This window comes from Grammomys surdaster, unplaced genomic scaffold (genome assembly GCF_004785775.1).
Source record: "Grammomys surdaster isolate TR1022 unplaced genomic scaffold, NIH_TR_1.0 193, whole genome shotgun sequence".
NCBI classification, from domain to species: Eukaryota; Metazoa; Chordata; class Mammalia; order Rodentia; family Muridae; genus Grammomys; species Grammomys surdaster.
The window spans coordinates 4501579-4523698 of record NW_021604638.1 but is presented as its reverse complement, the minus strand read 5'-3'; the positions used below and the strand labels follow the sequence as shown (position 1 = coordinate 4523698).

Sequence of the window (22120 nt, the reverse complement as noted above, 5' to 3'; positions counted from 1 at the left end):
ATGTAACCAAGACAGAAGCTACTGAATACTACACACAGGTAAAGACTCAAAGGATAATTTTTAAAGTCAGACTTCTTCAAGCCCAACCCACAATGGCTTCAGGAGTCATACTGTTCACACTGTGTCAAGTAAACAACCCCACTGTTTAAGAGTAGAGCCCACAGGGTTTCAAGTCCCAGCTCTCTGCAGCAAGGCCAGTCTGTATCTTGGACGTTTCTGTCCGTAAAGTTCCTAGCTTGTCAGTTTCAGGAGACACTGTGACACAGGTGTGACACAGTTTCAGGGCACAGGGGACAGAGAGGGGCATGGGGGTGTTCATTCTGAACACTGATGTTTCCTTGATCTTAGCTGTGGCTTTAGATTTCCAGAGCCTTCTGCGTGTTTTGGGGTTTGGGATGCAGTTCAGTTGGCAGTATGTTTCCTTGGCATGCACAGAGCCTCCGATCCCATAACCAACACCACCTGGCATGGTGGCACATGCCTGTAAAATCCCAGCACTTGGGGTGAGAGGATGGAAGGATAAGATTAGCTACCTAGTGGGTTTGTGAGCAATCTGAGATTGACATGTTAACACTTGTAATAGTCAGACTACTCAGCAAAGCATTCCTTTTTTTAAAGTGTCTTATTTGTGTGTACCTTTATGTGTGATATAGCATGCCTTCAGAGGTCAGACACCAACTTACAGAAGTCCTCTCCATCCATCAAATGGGTCCCAGGGATCGAACTCAGGTCATCAGGCTTGGCAGCAAGCACCGTTACCCACTGAGTGATCTCATTTGCCCTAACAGTCCTTATTTTGAGAACCCAACTGAGCCTCCCCCATACTTGAATAACTTTGACAGCATCTTTGAGTTCAATACTGTCCTATACCACTTGAATTTGTAATCTTTTTTTTTTCTTTACATTGTCCGTAGTTTTGCTTAGAACTATTCAGTCAACGTGGTATCAGCATTTCTGCTGTGTCAACGGCAGCACATATAAAAAGCACATGAGGAAACAAAGCTCACAACTTCTAATTGTGAGTGGTTGCTAAAAGGGGCTACGGCTACATGGCTGGCTGTTGTGGTCTTCACAAACGGATGCCTGTGTTCCATCAACCCCAGAGCTAAGAATGTCTCCAGATAGCATCGGAGACCATGCTCCGCACTGCTGTGGGCTGATGTTTCCACCAAGCATGCTGATTTATGACTTTCTTCGTTCTGCTAAGATGAAAAGTGCATGAAACCGTTGCTGCTGGGATGTGGTGTTTCAGAGAACCTGAGTCTGTTCCTGAGCCACGCTCTCTAACAGTTAGCCCAGGGTAAAGCCTTGCTCCCTTTGAGGTGAGAGTTATGCCAACAGCAGCTTAGTCCAGACCCTGCCTCAAACTCAAAAATTAGGGTGAGGGTGGGGATATAGTTCAGTGGCAGAGTACTTGCCAAGTGTCAATCATTCATATATATATGGAAAAATGAAAACAGCTTGTACCATGCAATGTTAAGGTGTGTGTGTGTGTGTGTGTGTGTGTAGGACTGTACCCAAGAACCAGCAAATCTTTCTGAACTTTGTATAATTTCGTAAGTTTGCTGGAAGGTTCTGCCTCCCCACCAGTAGCTACTGAAACATCCAGTTAACATAAAGATTCAGAAAGGCCAAGAGGCCAAGTCCAGCCACGGTTTCATACCGCATGGAATCGAAAATCAATTCAGACGCCAAATCCTGGACATTGTGGTCATAGATCTCAGAACAATTTATGATCACTTGTCTTAGCTTCCTAGACCCACACAGACAGGCCAAGTCGGGGCGGGACATAGATTTGTTTATATCCATCAGTTCAAGGAGATTGATGTGGCTCATTTGCATATGCAAAGCAATTAACACACTGACGAATCACTGATGGGCAGGACCACATCTTGATCAAGACAGCTTAGCTACCATGTAACCATGTACCAGCTTAGTTACTATGTAACCATAAACCACATGTCAGGACCAGAAGACTGAGTCTGGGGTCACTGGGCTTCTTTATTTGTTCCTCTTCCAAATGTGGCCCCATTAAACTCCTCCCCTTTCACTATTGGTGGCTCGAGGATGCATAGCCTAGCTTTTAACAGTTACCAGGACCCAGGCTCTCACCCTAACAACCCCAATAACAAGGAGTCATTGTAAACACTGCTTCATTTACACAGGGCTCCTAAGTTGGAATGGGGTAGGCAGGGTGTGACGTGGGTCTCAGAACCTTAATGGCTCATTTTCTGCATAGTCAAGGGGCACACTGACTCTTGTAACACAAAGTTCTAGGTCATACCAACCTCAGTCTGTTTTCTCGATGTCTTTACTCTCCACCGTTCCGTCTGTGTTAATGACCTCACCGAGCTGGTGAGGTCGATATTCGAGTTTGTATGACATAGTACACATTTTACTGATAAACAGATAAAGACAGGACCCAGTCCGGATTCCACAGGCTTCCACGGAGGGAGCCGCCACATGCTGTGGTTTCCAGTCTTCCGCTGTGTCCAGACAAATCAGATGCAGCCACAGAGCTCACAATACACAGAATGTCTAGGATGAAGGGCAAAACTGTGGTAACGACTCACACCAGGGGGCTGCCTGACATCCTGTTGGGCATTTCCATTTCTCCTAAGGTCATTTGTCAGTTTTAGGTTGTCTCCACCATAGGAGCTTTGCTCCTATGCCAAAAGCCTATCTTTCTATGGAGGGAGTGGGAAGTGTCTCTGTTCCTCTCTGAAAGATAACACCGACCATCATGAACCAAGTCTGGGTCTTGTGCTTCATCTGTATTTGCCCCTGACCTGATTTCCCAGCTCAGTACCCAGGGGCAGATGAGAGCCTTGGCAGCCCTCTGCCCCTCTTCTCTGTCCTTAGGAAAAGTCTATGGCTGAGAGACCAGGAGGACCAGATGACAGTTCGGTGTCCTCCACAGCTAGTGAGCAAATGAGCCAGATGAAGGGCAGAGACAGTTTGATTACCCAGAATGCTCTGTGAGGGTGCTGCAGAAGTGTGAAGGAAAACTGAACAGAGCGGCTGAGAGAGAGTCTCACTTGGGTGCAAATGAAGAGCATACGGTGTTTTGAAGGTAAGACACAAGCTGCCCAGACTAAAAATGGAATAACAAGACGGAGACCAGATCTCAGAGGCTTCCTGGAAGGGGCAGCCTAGTGATTAATGTCCTATTAAATCTGAACTTCAGATCGACAAATAATTTTTCTGGCATAAATATGTTACAAATAGTGCGTGGAGCACACTTAAATTTATACTAAAGTTACTTCTTTTTCATTAATAATTTTAATAACATGTGGGGGCTGTCTTAGTTTTTTCAACCTCTTTGTGATAGGGAATGTCTGATATGAATCATTCAAACCTCAAAAACAGATTAATTACCCCAACTTCCTCCAGTAGCCCCTGGCTCTTAATTGCTTAATCTAAAAAGTAGCCCAGCCTGTTAACAACAGTAAACACTCTCATTCAAAAAACTGGCAGAGTTCCATGGAAGGTTTGCGTATTGCTGAGAACAAGGAGCTATAAGCCAGACTAAATGCTCACATAGAGGGAAGGTGGACAGGAAGTCCCACCCTCGCCAAGGTATGATTGGCGACTGACAGCTGCAGGGAGACTGAGCGTTGGTTTTATGAGACAGAGAGTGGGAAGTTGGCTACACTCCAATGGAAGGCCACACATCCAAGAATAAACGGCGGCACAAAATAGATTTGAAAGGGTGAAGAAGCTTAAAAACAGGACGTACAGCTGGGTGGGTAGGGGAGGGGTGGTTCTGCGGGAGTCGTGGGGGAGGGTGAGTATTATCGAACGCACTGCACAGAATTCTCAGAGATCTAATAATAAAAACATTAAAAAAAAACCTATAAAGAGCGACACAGCACGTAACTTATCCACGTCAGCTCCACCCATAGCGCCCTCTTGTTTAAAAGAATACATTCCATTCCTAAAGTTTCTTTAAGAGAGAAGATGGCCCATTTCGATCACGTGACAGCTGGAATGCGTGAGCTCACAGATGTCCGATGAACATCTGTGTCCCACAAAAACAGATGTCCCACAAAGCCTGATGTATCATCTCATTGCTGGTGTGTCTGGGGGCGTCGTGTCTGGGAGCGTCTAGCCTTTTGTTGGGGTTTCCTTGCCTCGTGGGCACGGGAGGGTGGAAAGGTCTGTCAGTGAGCGACAGTAGCCCAGATGGCCAGGACAGGGACAACATCCTGGAGGTGTGTCAGACTTCCTGCAGGGACAGATTCCACCTGTCACAGCTTCAGCACTCTGATAACTCTGTCACTGATAGAGCACAGGGGGTCCTGGGTCACGTATTCCTGTCCAGTGTGGGACTCGAAGCGTGAATAGCTGTAACTTTCCCCGCCTGCGTACTTCTGTCAGCACCAGCCTCAAGCCCAGTCTGTCTGTCCTTCCTTCCTTCCTTCCTTCCTTCCTTCCTTCCTTCCTTCCTTTTTCCTCTTTCCTCCCCCTCCCCCAACAACCTCTCACTGTGGCCTCAACACTGGTTCCCAGTTTCCCCACCCCTTTGCCATCCACAGGAATCTCCCTCAGGAATCACTCATGTACTTCTTCTGTTTGATGTGCGCTTCTTGGAGAATCCAAATTTTCAGCACACTGGGACCACTGTTTACATAACACGTTCCCTTTTTACTGGATTCCTTTCTAAACTCAACACACCTAGCCTCACCTCGAGCAATAATCTGCTTTAAAAAATGATTTAGTTTGTGTGTATGTGTGTATGTGCGCATGCGTGTGTGTATGTGTATGTGTATGTGTGTGTGTGTGTGTGTGTGTGTGTGTCCACAGAAGCCAAAGGCGTCAGGTCCTATGGAGCTGGAGTTCCAGGAAACTATGAACTTCCCAACATGGGTACCAGAATGGAATACAGGTCCTCCGCAAGAGGCTGCAGAAATGTATATTGATCTCAAGTTACTTTGAATATACGTACAATTTTTTTTTGTTTTTTGTTTTTTGGTTTTTTTTCGAGACAGGGTTTCTCTGTGTAGCCCTGGCTGTCCTGTTGTTTTGTTTTTGAGACTAGGTCTCTCTATTTAATCCTGCTGTCCAGGAAGTCACTCATTAAACCAGGCTAATCTTGGAATCTCAGAGATCCTCTTGCCTCTGCCTCCTTTGTGGTAGGATTAAAGGCGTGAATCATCATACCTGGCTGAATATGTGTATAGCTATCATATGTACTTGTATATATGGCATATAGTTACATAGATGATAAATATATGTACATAATACATATGTCTCATTCATATATGAATACAGAATCATTCTTTAAATGTGAATATTCAAATATAGGTCACTGGAGTAATTTCCTGTGCCACCAATATGTGCATGTAAATCGTTTAGACATTGTCTTCTATGTTATACTTCTGGCAAAAGATTTCTAAATTAATAAGTAGAGGCAGAAAGAGGCTTAAGAGTCTCAGCTGACATTTTACAACGTGTTCCTGAATGATCTGGAATCAGTATTCTCGAAGTATCTAGAAGAAAAACTTTCTACAACAAAAAATAAACCAGAAAGTGGCTCAGGGGTGTGTCCAGCTGGATTCTCCACAAGAGAGTGAAGTGGATCGGGTAAGTCTACATTTTTCACTGTTCTGTGCAGTGTGCCAAGTGGCACAGGTTTTGAAGAAGCCACCGAGAGAGATTGGTGCTTCCAGCTGTGCGTGTTCCCCCCCCCCACCCCCGCGCGCTTCTCATTCATTTCTTGGAGAAACTTGAACCGGGTCGGGCGTTACAGTGGGGTTTGCTCTGCACCAAAGCAAAACTTCAGCCCAGCCAACGTTTCTGTGTACAGCGTACCTCCTCTACCTTTCTTGTAGACCACACACCTCGCCCCTGCTGTCGATATGGTGGACACACTTATTTTCTAAAATGGGGGATCAAGAATCATCTCAGAAGGTTGCATCTGAACAGGGAGGGATGAAGACAGAACACCCTCTCGCCAGACAGGGTATGTGCTGAGGAAGCCCAGGTTACCGACCATCACAGGGGACAATATACCCACGACACACCACAGCCTTCTGCCACTGATCCAGGCCATTCAAAGAATGAAACTGTTACTTGTTTGTCTCTGTTTCTCCCCAACAAAGCACCTGCGCACTGCACGACCCGCGACTCATTCCACCCGGGAGTACATTAGGAGTCCTGGATTCAATGACAAGTTGAATCATGGAGGAGGAGAAAGATAACCTCTGAGAATCGTCAATATCCGTTGGCCCACCGGAAATAACTCCTGAGCTACCTCGGCCTCAAGGACCCTGCAAACACCGCACAGACTCACCTTCTTCCAAAACAGCTTTCCTAGCGGCAACGAGGTGGGCCCTGTCTTCTCCTTGCCGCCTTCTCTTGCATCACTGGTTGTCCCAGGTGGTACCTGGCCTGGCGGGCTGCAGCCTTTGGCACTCTTGGTCCCTTGGGTCTCCTGGGGTGTGAAGTTGGCTTTGTCTGACTTGAGATTGGCTGAAGTAGTGGGTGAGTTCTCAGTATCCTGTAAAGTTTTGTTTTTAAAAAGAAAAGCGAAACACGAAAAATTTCATGCTTTCGAAAGTAAAAGGTTTTCTGTTAATATAAGCGTGGGCTGGGGTCTGGTGTGATGTTAAATTTTTTTCTTTCAAATTTTTTTTGTTTTATGCTAATTTTCTTCTGCTTTATGTTAAAACCTTTTTTTATTTTCCTTTTGAGAAGGAAAAAAGGGGGAGACTTGTTAGTAATGGCGCTTATGTAAGTAACTTAGGGGGGTAGGTTTTGGAGAGAGGAAGTGTGTTATTAGAAAGTGAAGTTCTGGGCTAGTTCTTAGCTCAGTGGGGAAAGAAACTTGCCTACAACCCGATGAACTGAGTTCAAAATCCAGAACCCACATAGCAGAAGGAGAGAAGGAGTCATTCTGAGGGTTGTTCTCTGACCTGCACACGTCTACTGTGGCTTGCCTGTGCCTGTACACACTACACACACGCACATGCACACACACACATGCACGTGCATGCACACTCATATACACACCCCAGTCAACCACTCAGTCAATGTAAAAAGAAAGATAAGAAGGAAGGAGAGAATGAAAGGACAGAGAGAGAGAGAGAGAGAGAGAGAGATCTTGCCAAGGCGGCCCTTGTCTCCAGATAGTTTTTGACCAGGCTACCATCCACAGATGTATTCTGACTCTGCACACAATCATGCATGCCAGCTTGTATCTTTTTTATAAACACTATTTCCATATCAAGCCAAATTGGAAGCTAAGGAAGGCTGGAGATAAGATGTCGGCCGTAGGAGTTCTGAATTTTTTTCTCCTGCTTCCCACTTTGGAGATCCAGGCCATGGAGAAGGCAGGAAGGAGTCTGAACACTGGTGAAGATGCACAGACAGCACTCCTGCTCTGTGATATTCCCTTCACATCCCACACGCAGCCTCTTCAGAGGTAACCCTTGGTTCTGTTCCCTCCCCCTCTTCCTCCCTTGACATCTCCAGCCTCCCTTTCCCACCCTCCCCTCAGCTGTGTAAAGTCCAGTTGAAAGTATCTAACGTTGCTTTCCTTTCCTTTTCTCTCTTTTTTTTTGCCCTCTGTTTTTTTCTTTTCTCTTTCCATCCCCAAAGGACCTCATGTAGTCCAGGATAGCCTCAACTCCTTATACAGACAAGACTGACCTTGAACTTCTGACCCTGCTGCCTCTATCATACCATCTCAGGTCTGGGAACACAGCTCTGCACCAACATATCTGTTTAATACACCTTTTCTTCCCCAGTAAATTAATTACTCGTTAATTCCTAGTCTCTGCTTCCCCTCAATCACTGGATAAGGACTCACAAAGCCTAAACCTATCTAGACATGAGTGAATACTGACGTTCCAATTTTAGCATCAGATTCTTTGGAGCTGACTTCATTACAGTAAGCATCTCCATGTCATATCTTTTGCACTCTGGACTTCGAGACAGGATCCCCTTAAATTCCCAGACAGTTTCTGATTAAAAGAAAAATATCTGACAATAAAAATGGGATCCAGACAAATTCAGGAAATTTCAGAATATTTTTTAGTTCTGGATTTTTTTTTTTTTGGTTGTTGTTTTGTTTTTGATAGGCCTTTCCATGTAGCTCTGATTGGGCCAGAAGCAGCTATCCTCCTGGCTCAGTCTCCAGAGTGCTGGGATTACATACAGGTATGCACCATGATACTATATATGATCAGAGTCTTGAAAGCCATCTTTCTAAAGTTTACATTTTCAGATAAGGGCACTGGGGCCTATGATCTGACTAACTCTAAACTGAGAGGGGTGGAGAAAGAGGGAGAGAGGACCAGATCCTGCCATGGCCGGTTTCCATCTAGTCCTTGATTCCTCGGACAGAGTCAAGCACAAAGCTTTACTTGCTTTGCCTTCTTGCCAGCCCACCTTCTCACTCCCTCACCCCATGTGGTATTCTGCCGCCATTAGATAATTTACTGTCCTTTCTCTGGATTCTGTAGGAGACAGTGAAGACTCTAGCCTGACTCAGAGGCAGGTTATCGGACTGCAATTAAAAATGACAATATAGGAAAGATAGTTTAGTGTTAGGAGAGCATCCTGCTCTTGTAAAAGATCTAAGGTTGGACCCCAGGATCCACGTGGGGTAGCTCAGAACCACCTGTAATTCCAGCTCCAGGGGATTGAAGCCCTCTACTGGACTCTTTGGGCACCTACACTCACATGTGACAGACACATATACACACATATGTAATTTTAAAAACAGGAATCCCCCATTAAATTTGAGTTTCAAACCAGCATATAATAACTTCTCCAGTATAAGCATATCCCAAATATTGCATGGAATATACTTAAATTTATTCTAAAATTATTTATTTTTTATTAATAATTTAAGTTACTATATAAAGAATGGATTTCATGACAGCATAAAATCATTTCTTGTGTATCTGAAGTCTGAATTTTACAGTGCATGCTGTATTCTATCTTATGACCCTATCCTTGGGTCTCTAATGGCTCTGGGGACTATCTTCTTAATAAGTAATCCCTTTGGATTTATTTCTGGATGTGGAACATAGGAGGGCTCAGTAAGGTACAAACATCAGAATATGAACACAAAACAATGGCTATGTGGGAAGCTATGTGCTACTTTTTAATGATTTTTTAAAAAAAATAATTTATGTGTGTGTGTGTGTGCAAGCACACATGCACAGTTGTGTCCAGTGCCCTCAAATGTAAGAAGAGAATGTTGGATGCCCTGGAGCTGCAGCTTCAGACAGCTGTGAGCTGTGAGTGCTGGGAACTGAACTCGGATCCTCTGAAAGAGCAGCGAGTGCCCGTAACCCCTGAGCCTTCTCTCTAGACCCCAGACCATTCTTTAGTGTTCCTTTCTTTCTTACTGCAATACCTATCTTTCTCTCCTCACAGGAAAAAAAAAAAGCCTTTGTGGATGTTGAAGGTGGCCCTCATGTTATTTGCATATGCAAATGTAGATTTTGCTGTGTGGGTGTTCTGTGGAAAATTCCATTTGCATACACAATCCTGGAACTTTACAAAATGGAGCTAGAAACTTTTTTCTTTTCTTTTTTTGTTTGTTTGTTTGTTTCTTTTTTCTTAAAAAAAAAACAGGTTCACTAACTTTGGTGGACAATGGTTAATATTTTAAAAATAGATTTCAAGCATTTGGCCCCAATTTCTAGTTCCTTTGAATTGTTGGTTTTAGGCGCGTACTGTGTCTTCCTTTATGTAGGAAGAGCTTGTCATCCAAGCTGAGCCCATGTCAGTTGGCACCATTGGCTCTGCCTTCATTCACGGCTTTCCTCTCCTTGGCATCTACGTGGGCTCAGTATGAACTCAGTCAACAGAGGGAGCAGGTGAGGCAGACAACAGAAAGGTGATATTGTTATCTTGAGGTTAGAAGAGAATTTCCCAAAGAGTGGATGGCATACTACAACTTTATGATCCAGATACGAAGCAAAACTCAAATAGCTTACTTTCCCCTTTCTGACTTTCCAATCATCTGCAGAAAAGTCTGCTGGCGGGATGATTCTAATAGCCTTCACCAGCCAGTGCCTTCCAAAGCAAAGCCTGGAGTACACTGGATTCAAGGCTCTACAGAGATGAGCTAGAATGTTATTTTTAATTAACCACATTAATGGTCATTTTCCTGTTAGGAAAAATGATTCCGAGTTTCCTCATATAGTGGAATATGAAGCTTAATTTTTAAAAGGCACATATAAATAAGAATAGTCAATTTTAATATAAAAATACCAAGTGATTAATAGTGTGTTTAAGTAAAGTTGATGAATGTACGCCAACGACTGACATCTGGGAAACACTGGATGAGAATTTCAGAACCCTGGTCCACACTTGGAAGGAGCCAGTCTTTTGTTTATAGCTATGGGGACTTAAATGCCCCAATTTCAGTCCTCAGCATCTTCAATTCCCTCACACTGATCACGGCCACCCAAGGCTTGGGATCTCCTGATGAGGAGCTCATAGGTACTGGATCCTAGGCATCAGAGTGAAGAACAGGGTCCTTTTCCCTCCTGGTATGAGGAGATACAGACCTTGTGCCTAAAGAACTTTCTAAAGGAGAGTCCTAGCCTGGGGCTGTCCAGGCGCTTCTTCTTGCTTTTAGCCTGCGTCTCCGACATCTTCTGTCCAGCGTGTCCATCGCAGACACTGTCTGCCTTGGTTGCCTTCCGGACAACATCAGGCACAGCTTAGAGATTCGCTTTTAAACAAACCCATATGTCTCTTCTGTATATTCAGACACTGCAACAATTAGTTACTGGTGTGTCATTCACATCTCTCAACCGCAAAGCATCATGGGAATATGTACCTTTTTAAAGTTCTCAAAAATAACCCGCTAAACAGTATATTCAGAGTCAATCTCAGGCACACATTGTTTTTTAACAGGGTCGCCTTTATAAATGATCCAAATCAACACATCTCAGCACCCCATTCTCCAATTCAAAACAACCCCTGTATCCTCATTTACTTAAGCTGGTAACATTTTGAGCTATGACCACATGGCTTAAAATATCAAATGAAACATAACCACAACCAAAAAGTTAACACTGCAATCTTGACTAACAGCTTTAAATATGTAAACCTGGAAAAGAAACAAAGTAAACCACGGGCTGCTGACAAGGGATAGTTTGTGTCTTGATTTTGTTTCCTTGGCTAAATGTTACCACTAAATGACTTTCATCTCCAAACCAATTTTCTTTGAATCTGTGTTTGAACTTTCATGGGAATAATATCACCCACAAACATTTTGAGTGACTTCTACATGAGCAGATTTCCCAGGCCAAGGAAGTTTCTGGTGTGAGTCATTCATCTGAGCCAAAACGGGGGTGGGGGGGCAGGAATCAAAGTAACTGAGCTAAAATGACTACAAACTGTTGACTCAAGCGACAAATGATGTGAAGCTTTTCATGAAACATGTAGGACTTTAACATCACCCAGGTGGTGGGAGAGCTGGCTCAGCAGTTAAGAGCACTGGCTGCTCTTCCAGAGGACCGGGTTCAGTTCCCAGCACCCACATGGAGTTCACAACTTCCTACAGCTCCTGTTCCAGGGGATGAGATAGCCTCTTTAGTCCTCCATGGGCACTGTATGTATGTAAGGCATTCACATACATGTAACCAAAACACCCCTACACATATAATAAATATATAAAAATAATATAATATGTAATTTTATATTATATATAAATAATAATTATATAGAATAATATATTCAAATTATATATAAAAATGACTCAGGGTGGAACGGGACTGGGATGGAGATTTTTTCAACAGCACTTTGGGACCTTTAGAAGAAAAAGATGCCCCAAAGATAAATTCAGAACAGGAGAGGCTGGCTCCTGGGCGTCACAAACAACCTTACTCATGACCCTTATTCAAAACCCAGGCTCCCAACAGGGACTTCTCAGCCCTCTGGGTGGGACACTGAGACTTAATCACCAAGGTATGCTCTGTGGGGACCGAATCTGCACTGTGGATGGGTCTTGGTGCATGGACCAGCTAAACAGAAAGAGTGCCTGGGGTCACTTGGAAAGTCACCCAGCCACCCACACCCTCCGCAGCTGACAGCCCAGTGTGCTGAGTGAGGAGCTCCAAGGACTGAAAACCACAGAAACAAAAGAGAAACATTTTGGCCAACCATTCATTGAATTTGACCTTAGCTGCCTCATAGCAAATGAGTAGTTTTAAGGAATCTTTTTTTTTTTTTTCAAAGAGAGAAGAAAATTCTAGAAGAATTGATCAATCCACTATGAAATTTTGGAAATAAGGTTGACTATGTTTGAACAGAGCACTACAGTTAGCAAGACATGATAGCGCCTTCCCTCAACCCTGCATCTGGTAGACAGAACCTTAACTGGGCCCAGTTTTTACAGAGGTGGAGACTTGGGTTGGGGTAAGTTAGGATCACACAGCCATCACGTTGAAGACCTGGAGCTCAAACGCAAGCTTTCCAGGGTAAAATAAAGGGTGTTCCCTCCAGCCGTGGTACAGCTTATGTCGGTAGATGGGGCTGGCTAAGACATTTACTGCATCCCTGACCCCACCAAAGCACTTCTACTGGATGATTGTCTCTCAGCTTAAACTGCCTCCCGGTTTCCATGAAATTTAAGCCACATGTTCTATTACAGGCCACCAGCCCTGCCACAAGGAAGAAAAAGCCGGTTATTGGTAAGCCAGTTCTTTCAGCCCAAGTTTACTTAGAGAGGAAAGGTCTACACCTGCAGCCTGTAAGCCTCCAGGCTCAGCAGGTTCCTGACTCTACCTGGTCTTTCACAGCAGGCTTCCGGGGGCAACTATTTTAGTTCAACATTGTTTTGCAGTAGAGATCCACTTTTTTGTTTGTTTTTTGAGACAGGGTTTCTCTGTGTAGTCCTGACTGTCCTGGAACTCACTCTGTAGACCAGGCTGGCCTCGAACTCAGAAATCCGCCTGCCTCTGCCTCCCAAGTGCTGGGATTAAAGGCGTGTGCCACCACCGCCCGGCGAGATCCACTTTTCAAATTATGTGAAAACGGAAAACACATTAACGGCCTCAGATCTAGAGCTTCTGCCTTCCACTTCAGGGAAAGTCTCAAAAAACAAACAATCAAAACAAAACTCTATTTCCTCATTTTCTTTTCTAAGCACAATGGAAAAAGACAATGATGGTATAGTTAGTAGTAATTTGTATATTGTATATTTAACATTTGAGTATTGTGACATTCTTTAGCCAGAACTAGTCTATCATCTCCCCCCACCCCCCTTCAAGACAGGGTCTCACTGTGTAGCTCTGGCTGTCCTGGAACTCACTATGTAGACTAAACTGGCCTCACCTCAAACTCACAGAGATCCACCTGCCTCTGCCTCTGCCTCTGCATCTGCCTCTGCCTCCCCAGTGCTGGGATTAAAGGCATGTGCCACTGTCCCTAGCTAAAATTTTTACTAAAATACCATTGACCAGGGCAGGGTAGCTAAGTGGATAGAGGGCTTGCCTTCCAGGCAAGAGGCCCTGGATCCAACCCCACAGCACTACAGAATCAAAGCAAACAAAACGACAGTCATAACCTAAGACACTTTATGGACAAGCCATCAGTGCTACTAAATTTCTAAGTAGATTCATACATGTGCATATATTAACACACTATGCATGATATGTATATCATCTAATACACACTCACACACAAACGGAAACCGATTCTCTGCTTAAACCCTGACACATACACACTTTGGGGGTGCCTACCGTGTCTTCTGGGTCCTTCTTTGTTTCAGTTTTGTTAGACGAAACCTGAAAAGTTGAAACAATGTAGATGTTAAAAGAAAGCTGTCTCTTGAGGGTGACGTTTATCTTATACAGACAGACTCTTCAGGGCGGTCTAGCTTACCACACTGAAGTGGGGACTAAAGCTTCTCAAATCAATGTTTTATTCTATACTGTATTAGATCTTACGAATCCGCCAAGACTTTGACCACAAAGTCGCCTCCCAGAGGGCCACCTGTGTTGTGTTAGTCCAACCCAGCACCTGTGTCACATCCTGCCGACCTTTCCCCCATTTTACCTTTAGAAGTCACAGTGATATTTGCATACGACGCAAACAGATTGGGGACCGCTTACTGATGGATCATCACAGCACAGCTCGTATCCCACAGTTAGGACCCCCACCCCATCCTCTTGTCATGGCTTCCCACTCTAAACCTTTGTCACTGACAGCCAGATGAATGCAGCTCCCTTAGAAGGAACTTTGTCTCATGACCGCGGTGATAATCTTGGTACCACAACATTCAACAATGATCGATTCTTGGGATTACACATGGGGGCAATGAAATTGAGGAAGAAAAACAGTGGTCACTACTTACCAGTGTCTTGAAGAAGCTCATGATGGGGCTGCTGTTCTCTGTGGTGTCTACCACCTGGGGCTCCTCCTTCGTGGTCCCCAGCACCTCTTGATCCCCAGGGACAGAATAACTCAGAGTGTCCACTTCTTTCTCTCTCTCCTTGCTGTCGATTATGTCCTGGGAACAAGACAGACGTTCACAGTTGCAGCTCCTTGGATGTGGAGTCTCAAGAGTCTTCTTTTTAGTTTACACCCCTCTCTTCCTGATCCCCCAATTCCAGTCATAGCTCTTCTGCCCACGGCCAGTCAGGACAATCGGGAACTTATGAGAGCCCTTCTCTCTCCTCCCTTCCCCCTCTCGCTAACACATTCATCACGGTCGGTAGGACGGACATTGTTTGGGGCCAGAGGGTAACAAACTGAGCAGTGCAGTGCATATCACAGCCAAAACAAAACCCTCTTTCTCTCAAGTCTGCAAGGGGGGTGTCGGAGAAGCCAAGGCTTCCCATCTTTACAGTCTCCGTGTCCGATGATCTGTACGTTGGGCCAGAGATGGCTCTGTGGGATTTCCCCACAATCCCCGCACAGTCAAATCATGCCAACAACAACAATAACAGTAACAGTAACAATAACAAGTCATTTCCTAGTAACTGCTCAGCTTTGGGGTGTGGAGTTGGTTGGTTGGTTCCTGGGAAGCGGTTGGTAACTGAGCTCCTTCCTTGTTCCATTTTCAAGATGACCTGGAGCCAAGACCCTGTCATCACTCTGCGCCATGATGGCCATGACTCTTGCCTGGTTTACTAGTTCCCCAGGGGCCTCACTCACCCCACAGATTTACGCTTCATGTCACACCAGCCCCCAGCTCCCTCCCATGACTCCTGTGGCTTTGGAATCAGCCCCAACTCAGACATGGCCTCCCTACTGTCAGGCCTGCTGGGCCTTTCTCTGAGTCTCCTCTTCCCCTCCCCCTCCCCCTCTCCCCCCCCCCCCATTCTTTTTGGGCTGCTTTCTTAGAGTTTCTCAAACATGCCACACTACAAATTATTTCCAACTCCATGGCTCTGGAATCTTCTGCCCCTCTGGGCGCCTGGAGGTAATTCTCATTCATTCTCCACATCTTCTTTTAGAATGTTTAAAAAATTAGGTGTGTGAAAACCTTGGACCCAAAATTTATCCTGTCTACAAGAAATTCAGGGACGGGATGGAGCCGAGACTGGAGGACTAGCTAAGCAATAACCAGCCCAACTAGAGAATCGTCTCACGGGCAACATTAATCCTGACACTATTAATGATCCTCTGTTATGCTTACAGACAGGTGTCTAGCATGGCTGTCCTCTGAGAGGCTGCAGATGGCAGCTGACTCAGACAGATTGCAGAGACCCACAGCCAAACAGTGGATGGAGCTTGGGGACTCTTATGAAAGAGTTGGAGGAGGGATTGAGGGCCCTGAAGGGGAAAGGAACTTCATAGGAAGACCAACAGTGTTAACTAACCTGGACCCTTGGGGCTCTCAGAGACTGAACCACCAACCAAAGAGCATACAAGGGCTGGACCTAGGTCCCCTGCCCCCCACACATATGTAGCAGATGTGCATCTCTGTCTTCATGTGGGTCCCCAACAACTGGAGTTGGAGCTATCCCTAAAGCTGTTGCCTGTCTGTGGAATACATTTCCCTAACTGGGCTGCCTTGTCTGGCCTCAGTGGGGGAGGATGCTTCTAGCCCCACAGAGACTTGATGTGCCAGGGTAGGGGAGTACACGGGGGGGGGGCTCCACACAGAGAAGAAGGGGAGGGGGATGGGGAGGGATTGTGAGAAGGGATGGCCTGGATAGGGGGTAGCAAGGAGGATATAAAGTGAATAAAAAATTAGGTGTGATTGCACATATGTGTGTGTGTGTGCACATATGTGTGAGTGCACATGTGTGTACATGTGTTCATGTATGTATGCCTGTGTATGTGTGCATGTACACGTGTTTATCTGTGTGTGCACGCATGTTTGTGAGCATTCACATGTATGCTCATCCTCCCCCCTCCCACCCACCCCCCCAAAAAAAGACCGGCATCTCCACAAGGACAGAGGCTGCGTTTATTTTCCCCTGTGCTGCTTCTTAAGAAGGGCAGTGAGGCCACCAAAGGCTTGTAACAATTCTGTACTGTTCTGAATAGAAGTAATAAAAACTTCATATAAGGGCTGGAGAGAGGGGTCAGCACCCAAGAATGCTGCCTCGCAGAGGACCCTGGTTCAGTTCCCAGCACACACATCAGGAGTCTCACAATCACCTGTAACCCGAGTTCAGGGAATCCAACTCCCTCTTCTGTGGGTACTTGCATGAGTGTAGTATACATAAGCCTACATAGCATCGTATATGTGCATAAAAATAAATCACTTTTGGAAAAACCTTATAAGAACAAGACAAGGATATCTGTCTGAACTTGCTTTTCTTGCATAACGGGGACAGAGGTGGTGTCCTGTCGCCATGTACACCTTACCTCCCACTCTGTGTGCCCCCAGTGGTATTTATTCTGTTTTCTGATGTGTTCACTTATTGTCTGGTATCCTTAATTATGGTGTTCGTGGATGTACATTTTGGATATTATAAGCATCTCACAGTTTTCCTTGTGTGTGTGTGGGGGGGGGTTGTGGGTGTGGGTACGAGTGTAAGTGTGCAGGTAAAGGTCTAAGGTCAACCTTCAGGAGCTGGCCCTCACAGTCTACCTAGTTTCTGAGGCAGAGTCTCTTGTTTCTGGGCCTGCCTACCCCAGGCTAGCTGGCCCGTGGGTGCCTGAGAATTCTCGTGTGCTCACCTCTTAGTTCTCATAGGAGTGTGAGATTATAAATGCACGCTGTAAAATTCAGCTTTTACATGGATCTGGGAATCGAACTCCTGTGGAAAGCACTGTTACTCTGAGTCATCTCCTGAGCCCACACTTTTATTTTTAAGCCCCGACTGCTCCATTTCATTTGGCAAATTACCAGAGTGAAATTTACAGGTCAAAAGTTAAGCAAACTTTATAAGCTGATATTCCTGCCAGACAGTGGAAGGTTACAGCAGGCTTCTGCAGTTCTGATCCTGCAGGCGGCCCCGTGCATCCTCCTGGCATGTCGGTAGAGCATGTGACACCTGGAACGTGCCCAGGACAGGCAAGGCCAGTGTTCATGAGAAGGGACAGCCAGGCAGAAGCATAGTTTGCAGCAGCAGGATGGGATGAGTCTCACTCCATACTCACCTGGCCCAGACATCATCTCCCTTTATCACCATCCCTTACACGCATGCACACACATACACTCACACACACACACTCACACACACTCATGCACACTCACATACATGCCCACAGAGACACACATGCACACATGCATAAATCACACACACACATTCAAACACACACACACATACTCACACTCACACACACTCACACACATGCACACACTCACACACACACTTACACACACACACTCACATACATGCCCACAGAGACACACATGCAGACATGCATAAATCACACAGACACTCACACACACTCACACACACTCACACACACTCACATACATGCCCACAGAGACACACATGCACACATGCATAAATGACACACACACACACACACACACATTCACACATGCACTCACACACATGCACACAGAGACTCACACACAGTGCCCATAACTTATACCTTCAAATGCTAAAATGAACAGATGAATGAGCAAATGAATGATTTGGTCCAAGACAGACCAGCATCATTCTTTTTATTAAGGAGCGTCCTGGTTAGTTTGTAAAATCACAACCTACTCATTGGGGTTCACCACAAGTAAGAAATTGAATCTTAGTTTCTTTTCCTGTAGCTGTGAGAAAATACTCTGACAAAAGCAAATGAAAGGAGACAAGGTTTCTTTTGACACTTCCAGGTCATAGTCTTATCATGGCAGGGCAGCCATGGCACCAGGAGTCTGGAACAGCTGATCCCATTAAATATGAAGGCAGCAGGAGAAGGTAATGAATGCATGTACACCACCAGAACTCACCTGACTAGGGAATGCTGTCACCTACAGTGGGCAGGGTACTTACATACTAAAATTCACCTGGCTCACTTGCCTAGGGAATGGTGTCACCCACACTGGGCAGATTGTCCCACCTCAACTAACATAACCCAGGTAATTCCTATCAGACATGCCTAGAGGATCATCTCCCAAGTGATTCTAACTTTTGTTAACAGCACTATCTTAGTCACTGTTCTACTGCTGTGAAGAGACACCATGACCAAGGCAACTCTTATAAAGAAAGCATTTAATTTGGGCTAGCTTACAGTTTCAGACATTCATCCATTATCATCGTGGTGGGGAGTATGGCAGCATGCAGACAGACATCATGTTGGAGAGCTCAGAGTTCTACATCCACCAGCAGTAGAAAGAGAAAGACTGACTGGGCCTGGTGTGGGCTTTTGAAACTTCAAAGCCCATCACCAGTGATACACTTCCTCCAACAAGGCCACACCCACTACAGCAAGGCCACACCCACTACACCAAGACCACACCCACCACACCAAGGCCACACCCACTACACTAATGCCACATCCACTCCAGCAAGGCCACGCCTACTCCAGCAAGGCCACACCTCCTAATCCTTATAATCCTTTCAAACAGTTCTACTCCCTGGTGACTGAGATTTCAAATACATGCACCTATGGGGAGCATTCTTATTCAAACTACCACAAACACTATCACAGTTCTGTCCTGTGAAATATCTAGAATATATAAGAAATTCTTAACACGGTTCAGAGTACTGGCTGCTCTTCCAGAGGACCTGGATTTGGTTTGCAAAAGCACGATGGCTCACAACCATCCTTATCTCTAGTTCCAGGGGATCTGGTGTCCCCTTCTGGCCTCGGTGGCAAAACGTTCATACATGTAGAATAAAAACTTAAATCAAAAGCACTTGCTGCTAAGCCCAATGACAAGTTCAATCCCTGTGCCCCACATGGAAGAATGAAAGAGATCACTCCCACAGATGCCCTCCACGCATGCTCCATGCCACATACATGTGTACACACAAATAAATATACGTGGCATAGATTAAAAAACAAAACAAAACAACCACAATGAGTTAGTACAATGTCCCCACCAAAATGGCTAAGGCAAAAACAGTGATGATCCCAGCTGCTGACAAGGATGCAGAGAATCTGGGCGCTCCTGCGTGGTTGATAGAAACGCAAAATGAAGCGGCCATGACGGAAGGCATCTCTTAGCAATTTCTCTACGATGACAAGAGAGCATTCGACTTTAGCACTGCCGGCATTTACAAGTGTGGCTGGCAACCTGCCCCTCCTCCAGCCTTTCTTTCCTTCTTCCCTCTGTCTCCCACCCTCCCTTGCTGCCTCCTCTTTCTGCTTTTTAAAAATACTTTTTATTGGAACAGCCAGGTGCCCAATGGGTAAAATCACTTGTCAGTAAGTCTGTCAACCTGAGTTTGATTCTCAGGACCCATATGGTAGAAGAAGTAAACCATCCCCTAGATCTGTCTGTCTGTCTGTCTGTCTATCTATCATCTATCTATCTATCTATCTATCTATCTATCTATCTATCTATCTACCTACCTATCAATCATCTACATATATGTGTATCTGACCTCTATGTGCCTGTGTTTGAGCACACATATATACACAAATAAATGCAATTTTAAAAATAATATCTTTATTTATTCTTGGACAATTTCATACATCTATACAATATATCTTGAGATATCTATCCCAAGAAGTCCCCTTCCCCCAATACAGACCCCTTCCATCATCCTTGTTCTTGCTTTTATGTTGTATCCACTGAGCCAAGCTGCCTGCTAGGATGTTCACTGATCTTGCTGTTGTCCAGAAGGTCTGGTTCTAGGAACCACGGCTTCTGTGAGTTTGCGAGGGTGAGGTCACGTCATGTCCATAGCACAGGATTTCACAGCACTCCTCCCGATCCTCCAGCTCTTACACTCTCTCCACCTTCCTCAGCAGTCCTGAGGCTTAGGGTGGGGGTGATGTAGAAGTCCCTTCAGGGGATTCCCCAGTAGTCAGTCTCTACACTTTGAGCAGTTGTGATTCTCTGCATTGCCGTCTCTGCATTCTGATGCAGAAAGAAACTTCTCAGACCAAGGTTGAGGGTGGTGCTGGCTACACTTCTAGACATTTCTTCCAGAGAAAAAAAATCTTATATTCACAAAAACCCATAACTGATGTCCATAGTGTCTTTATTAATAACACATAAAATGAGTAAACAATTTTTAAAATGGTTAAACAAACAGTATGCTGACGGCATGAGTATTAGTCAGCTGTGGAACAGGAAGGAAGAGGCAGATCTGTCATTCTATCAACACAGGCATCAATCTGTAGGAAGCCTATGAAGGGACAACTTCTATCAAAAACCAGTCATGGCATATGACCCTGCTTCTACGACAGCCTTGAAATGGGAAAGCAACAAGACTGGAGGACATATTGATCAGTGGTTGGTAGGAGGGATGGAGGGGACTTGAGGCACACACAGGGCAGCAGTTCCAGCCCACAGGAGGCTGAGGCAGGAGGTTTGTGAATCTGAGATCAGCCAGAGACACACAGTAATTCCAGAGTAGCCTGAGCTGCACATTGAGACATTGTCTTGGGAAGTTAGGGGAGGAGGTGGGGATGGATGTAGACCTGTGGGGACGGAAATATTCTCCGTGTCCACATCAGGGAATGAAATTTCATGGGATGGGCCTGGAGGAGTGACAAAGAGCCCCTCAGAACCCTGATGATGCCAGGAAAGCCAAATGAATTAGCAAGTGGTGTTAACGTGTGACATTAGACTATAGCCATGTGACGTGACATTAGAATATAGCCATGTGACATGACATTAGAGTATAGCCATATGATATGATATTAGACTCCACCCAGTCACATGATGGGTGTTCTGTAACCACAGACTTTACTGAGGAATGTGCAGAGAAGGAACAATATATTCTATCACACTAGTAGCAACCAAACACCCCAGTCTGGCACTGTGCCGCACTAGTTCTCAGGAGGGCGGATGAAGGATGCTCTACTTACAATTCCAATTTTGAAGAGGAAGAAATTCATGTATGAAAAGAATAAGCACTTGCCAATGATCAAAGAGTAGAGTCGGGGTCGAACCCCATCTCACATAATCCTGCCATGAAAGGCATGTAGGCACCACACGCCTTAACTGCCTTATCTCACCGCTCCAGGTTTATGCAACTATCTTCTCAGCAATGGATTCGAACTGAAGTCCACTCCTGACTGTCATACTTCACTGATGTGTGTTTTCCCATGTTTCCAAAAACCATGCAATCTATTTTCCCTAAAGATGCCCAAGTCCAAGACATGGATGGCACTGCAAACCCACGAAGGTGAAAAACATCCTGACGAGAGAAGGGACAAACAACCCTCAGTGTGTGTATGTGTGTGTGTGTGCATGTGTGGGGGGTGTATGGTGTGCATGAGTGTATGTGTGTACATGTATGTGTATACGTGTGTGTCTGTGTGTATGTGTGCATAAGTGTATGTCTGTGTATGTATGTACATGTATGTGAGTGTGTATATGTATGTGTGTATGTATGTGTGCATGTGTGTATACATATGTATGTGTGTGTATATATGTGTGTGTATGTATGTGTGTGTGCATGTGTGTATACATATGTATGTGTGTATATATGTGTGTGTATGTATGTGTGAATGTGTGTGTGCATGTGTGTATACATATGTATGTGTGTATACATATGTATGTGTGTGTATATATGTGTGTGTATGTGTGTGTGCATGTGTGTATACATATGTATGTGTGTGT

The 22120-nt window shown here is 45.1% G+C and overlaps 1 protein-coding gene and 1 long non-coding RNA gene across 3 annotated transcripts in view; one reads left to right on the top strand and one right to left on the bottom strand.

Moving 5' to 3' along the window:
- Positions 1–22120, bottom strand: part of Bcas1 (breast carcinoma amplified sequence 1) — an 80900-nt gene that overhangs the window by 29894 nt on the left and 28886 nt on the right. Inside the window, exons 4-7 of one of the 2 annotated variants that reach the window (XM_028769718.1) lie at positions 14330–14485; positions 13701–13760; positions 10533–10664; positions 6296–6502 (exon numbers count right to left, since the gene is read on the bottom strand). In XM_028769718.1, coding sequence (XP_028625551.1) covers positions 6296–6502; positions 10533–10664; positions 13701–13760; positions 14330–14485 — 555 coding nt within the window. The remainder of the gene's footprint in view (positions 1–6295; positions 6503–10532; positions 10665–13700; positions 13761–14329; positions 14486–22120) is intronic. The other variant, XM_028769719.1, reaches the window with a different exon arrangement.
- LOC114623041 lies at positions 3003–6127 on the top strand. Its single transcript, XR_003711709.1, has 3 exons — positions 3003–3073; positions 5835–5965; positions 6105–6127. It is a non-coding gene; the product is annotated as an uncharacterized LOC114623041 (long non-coding RNA).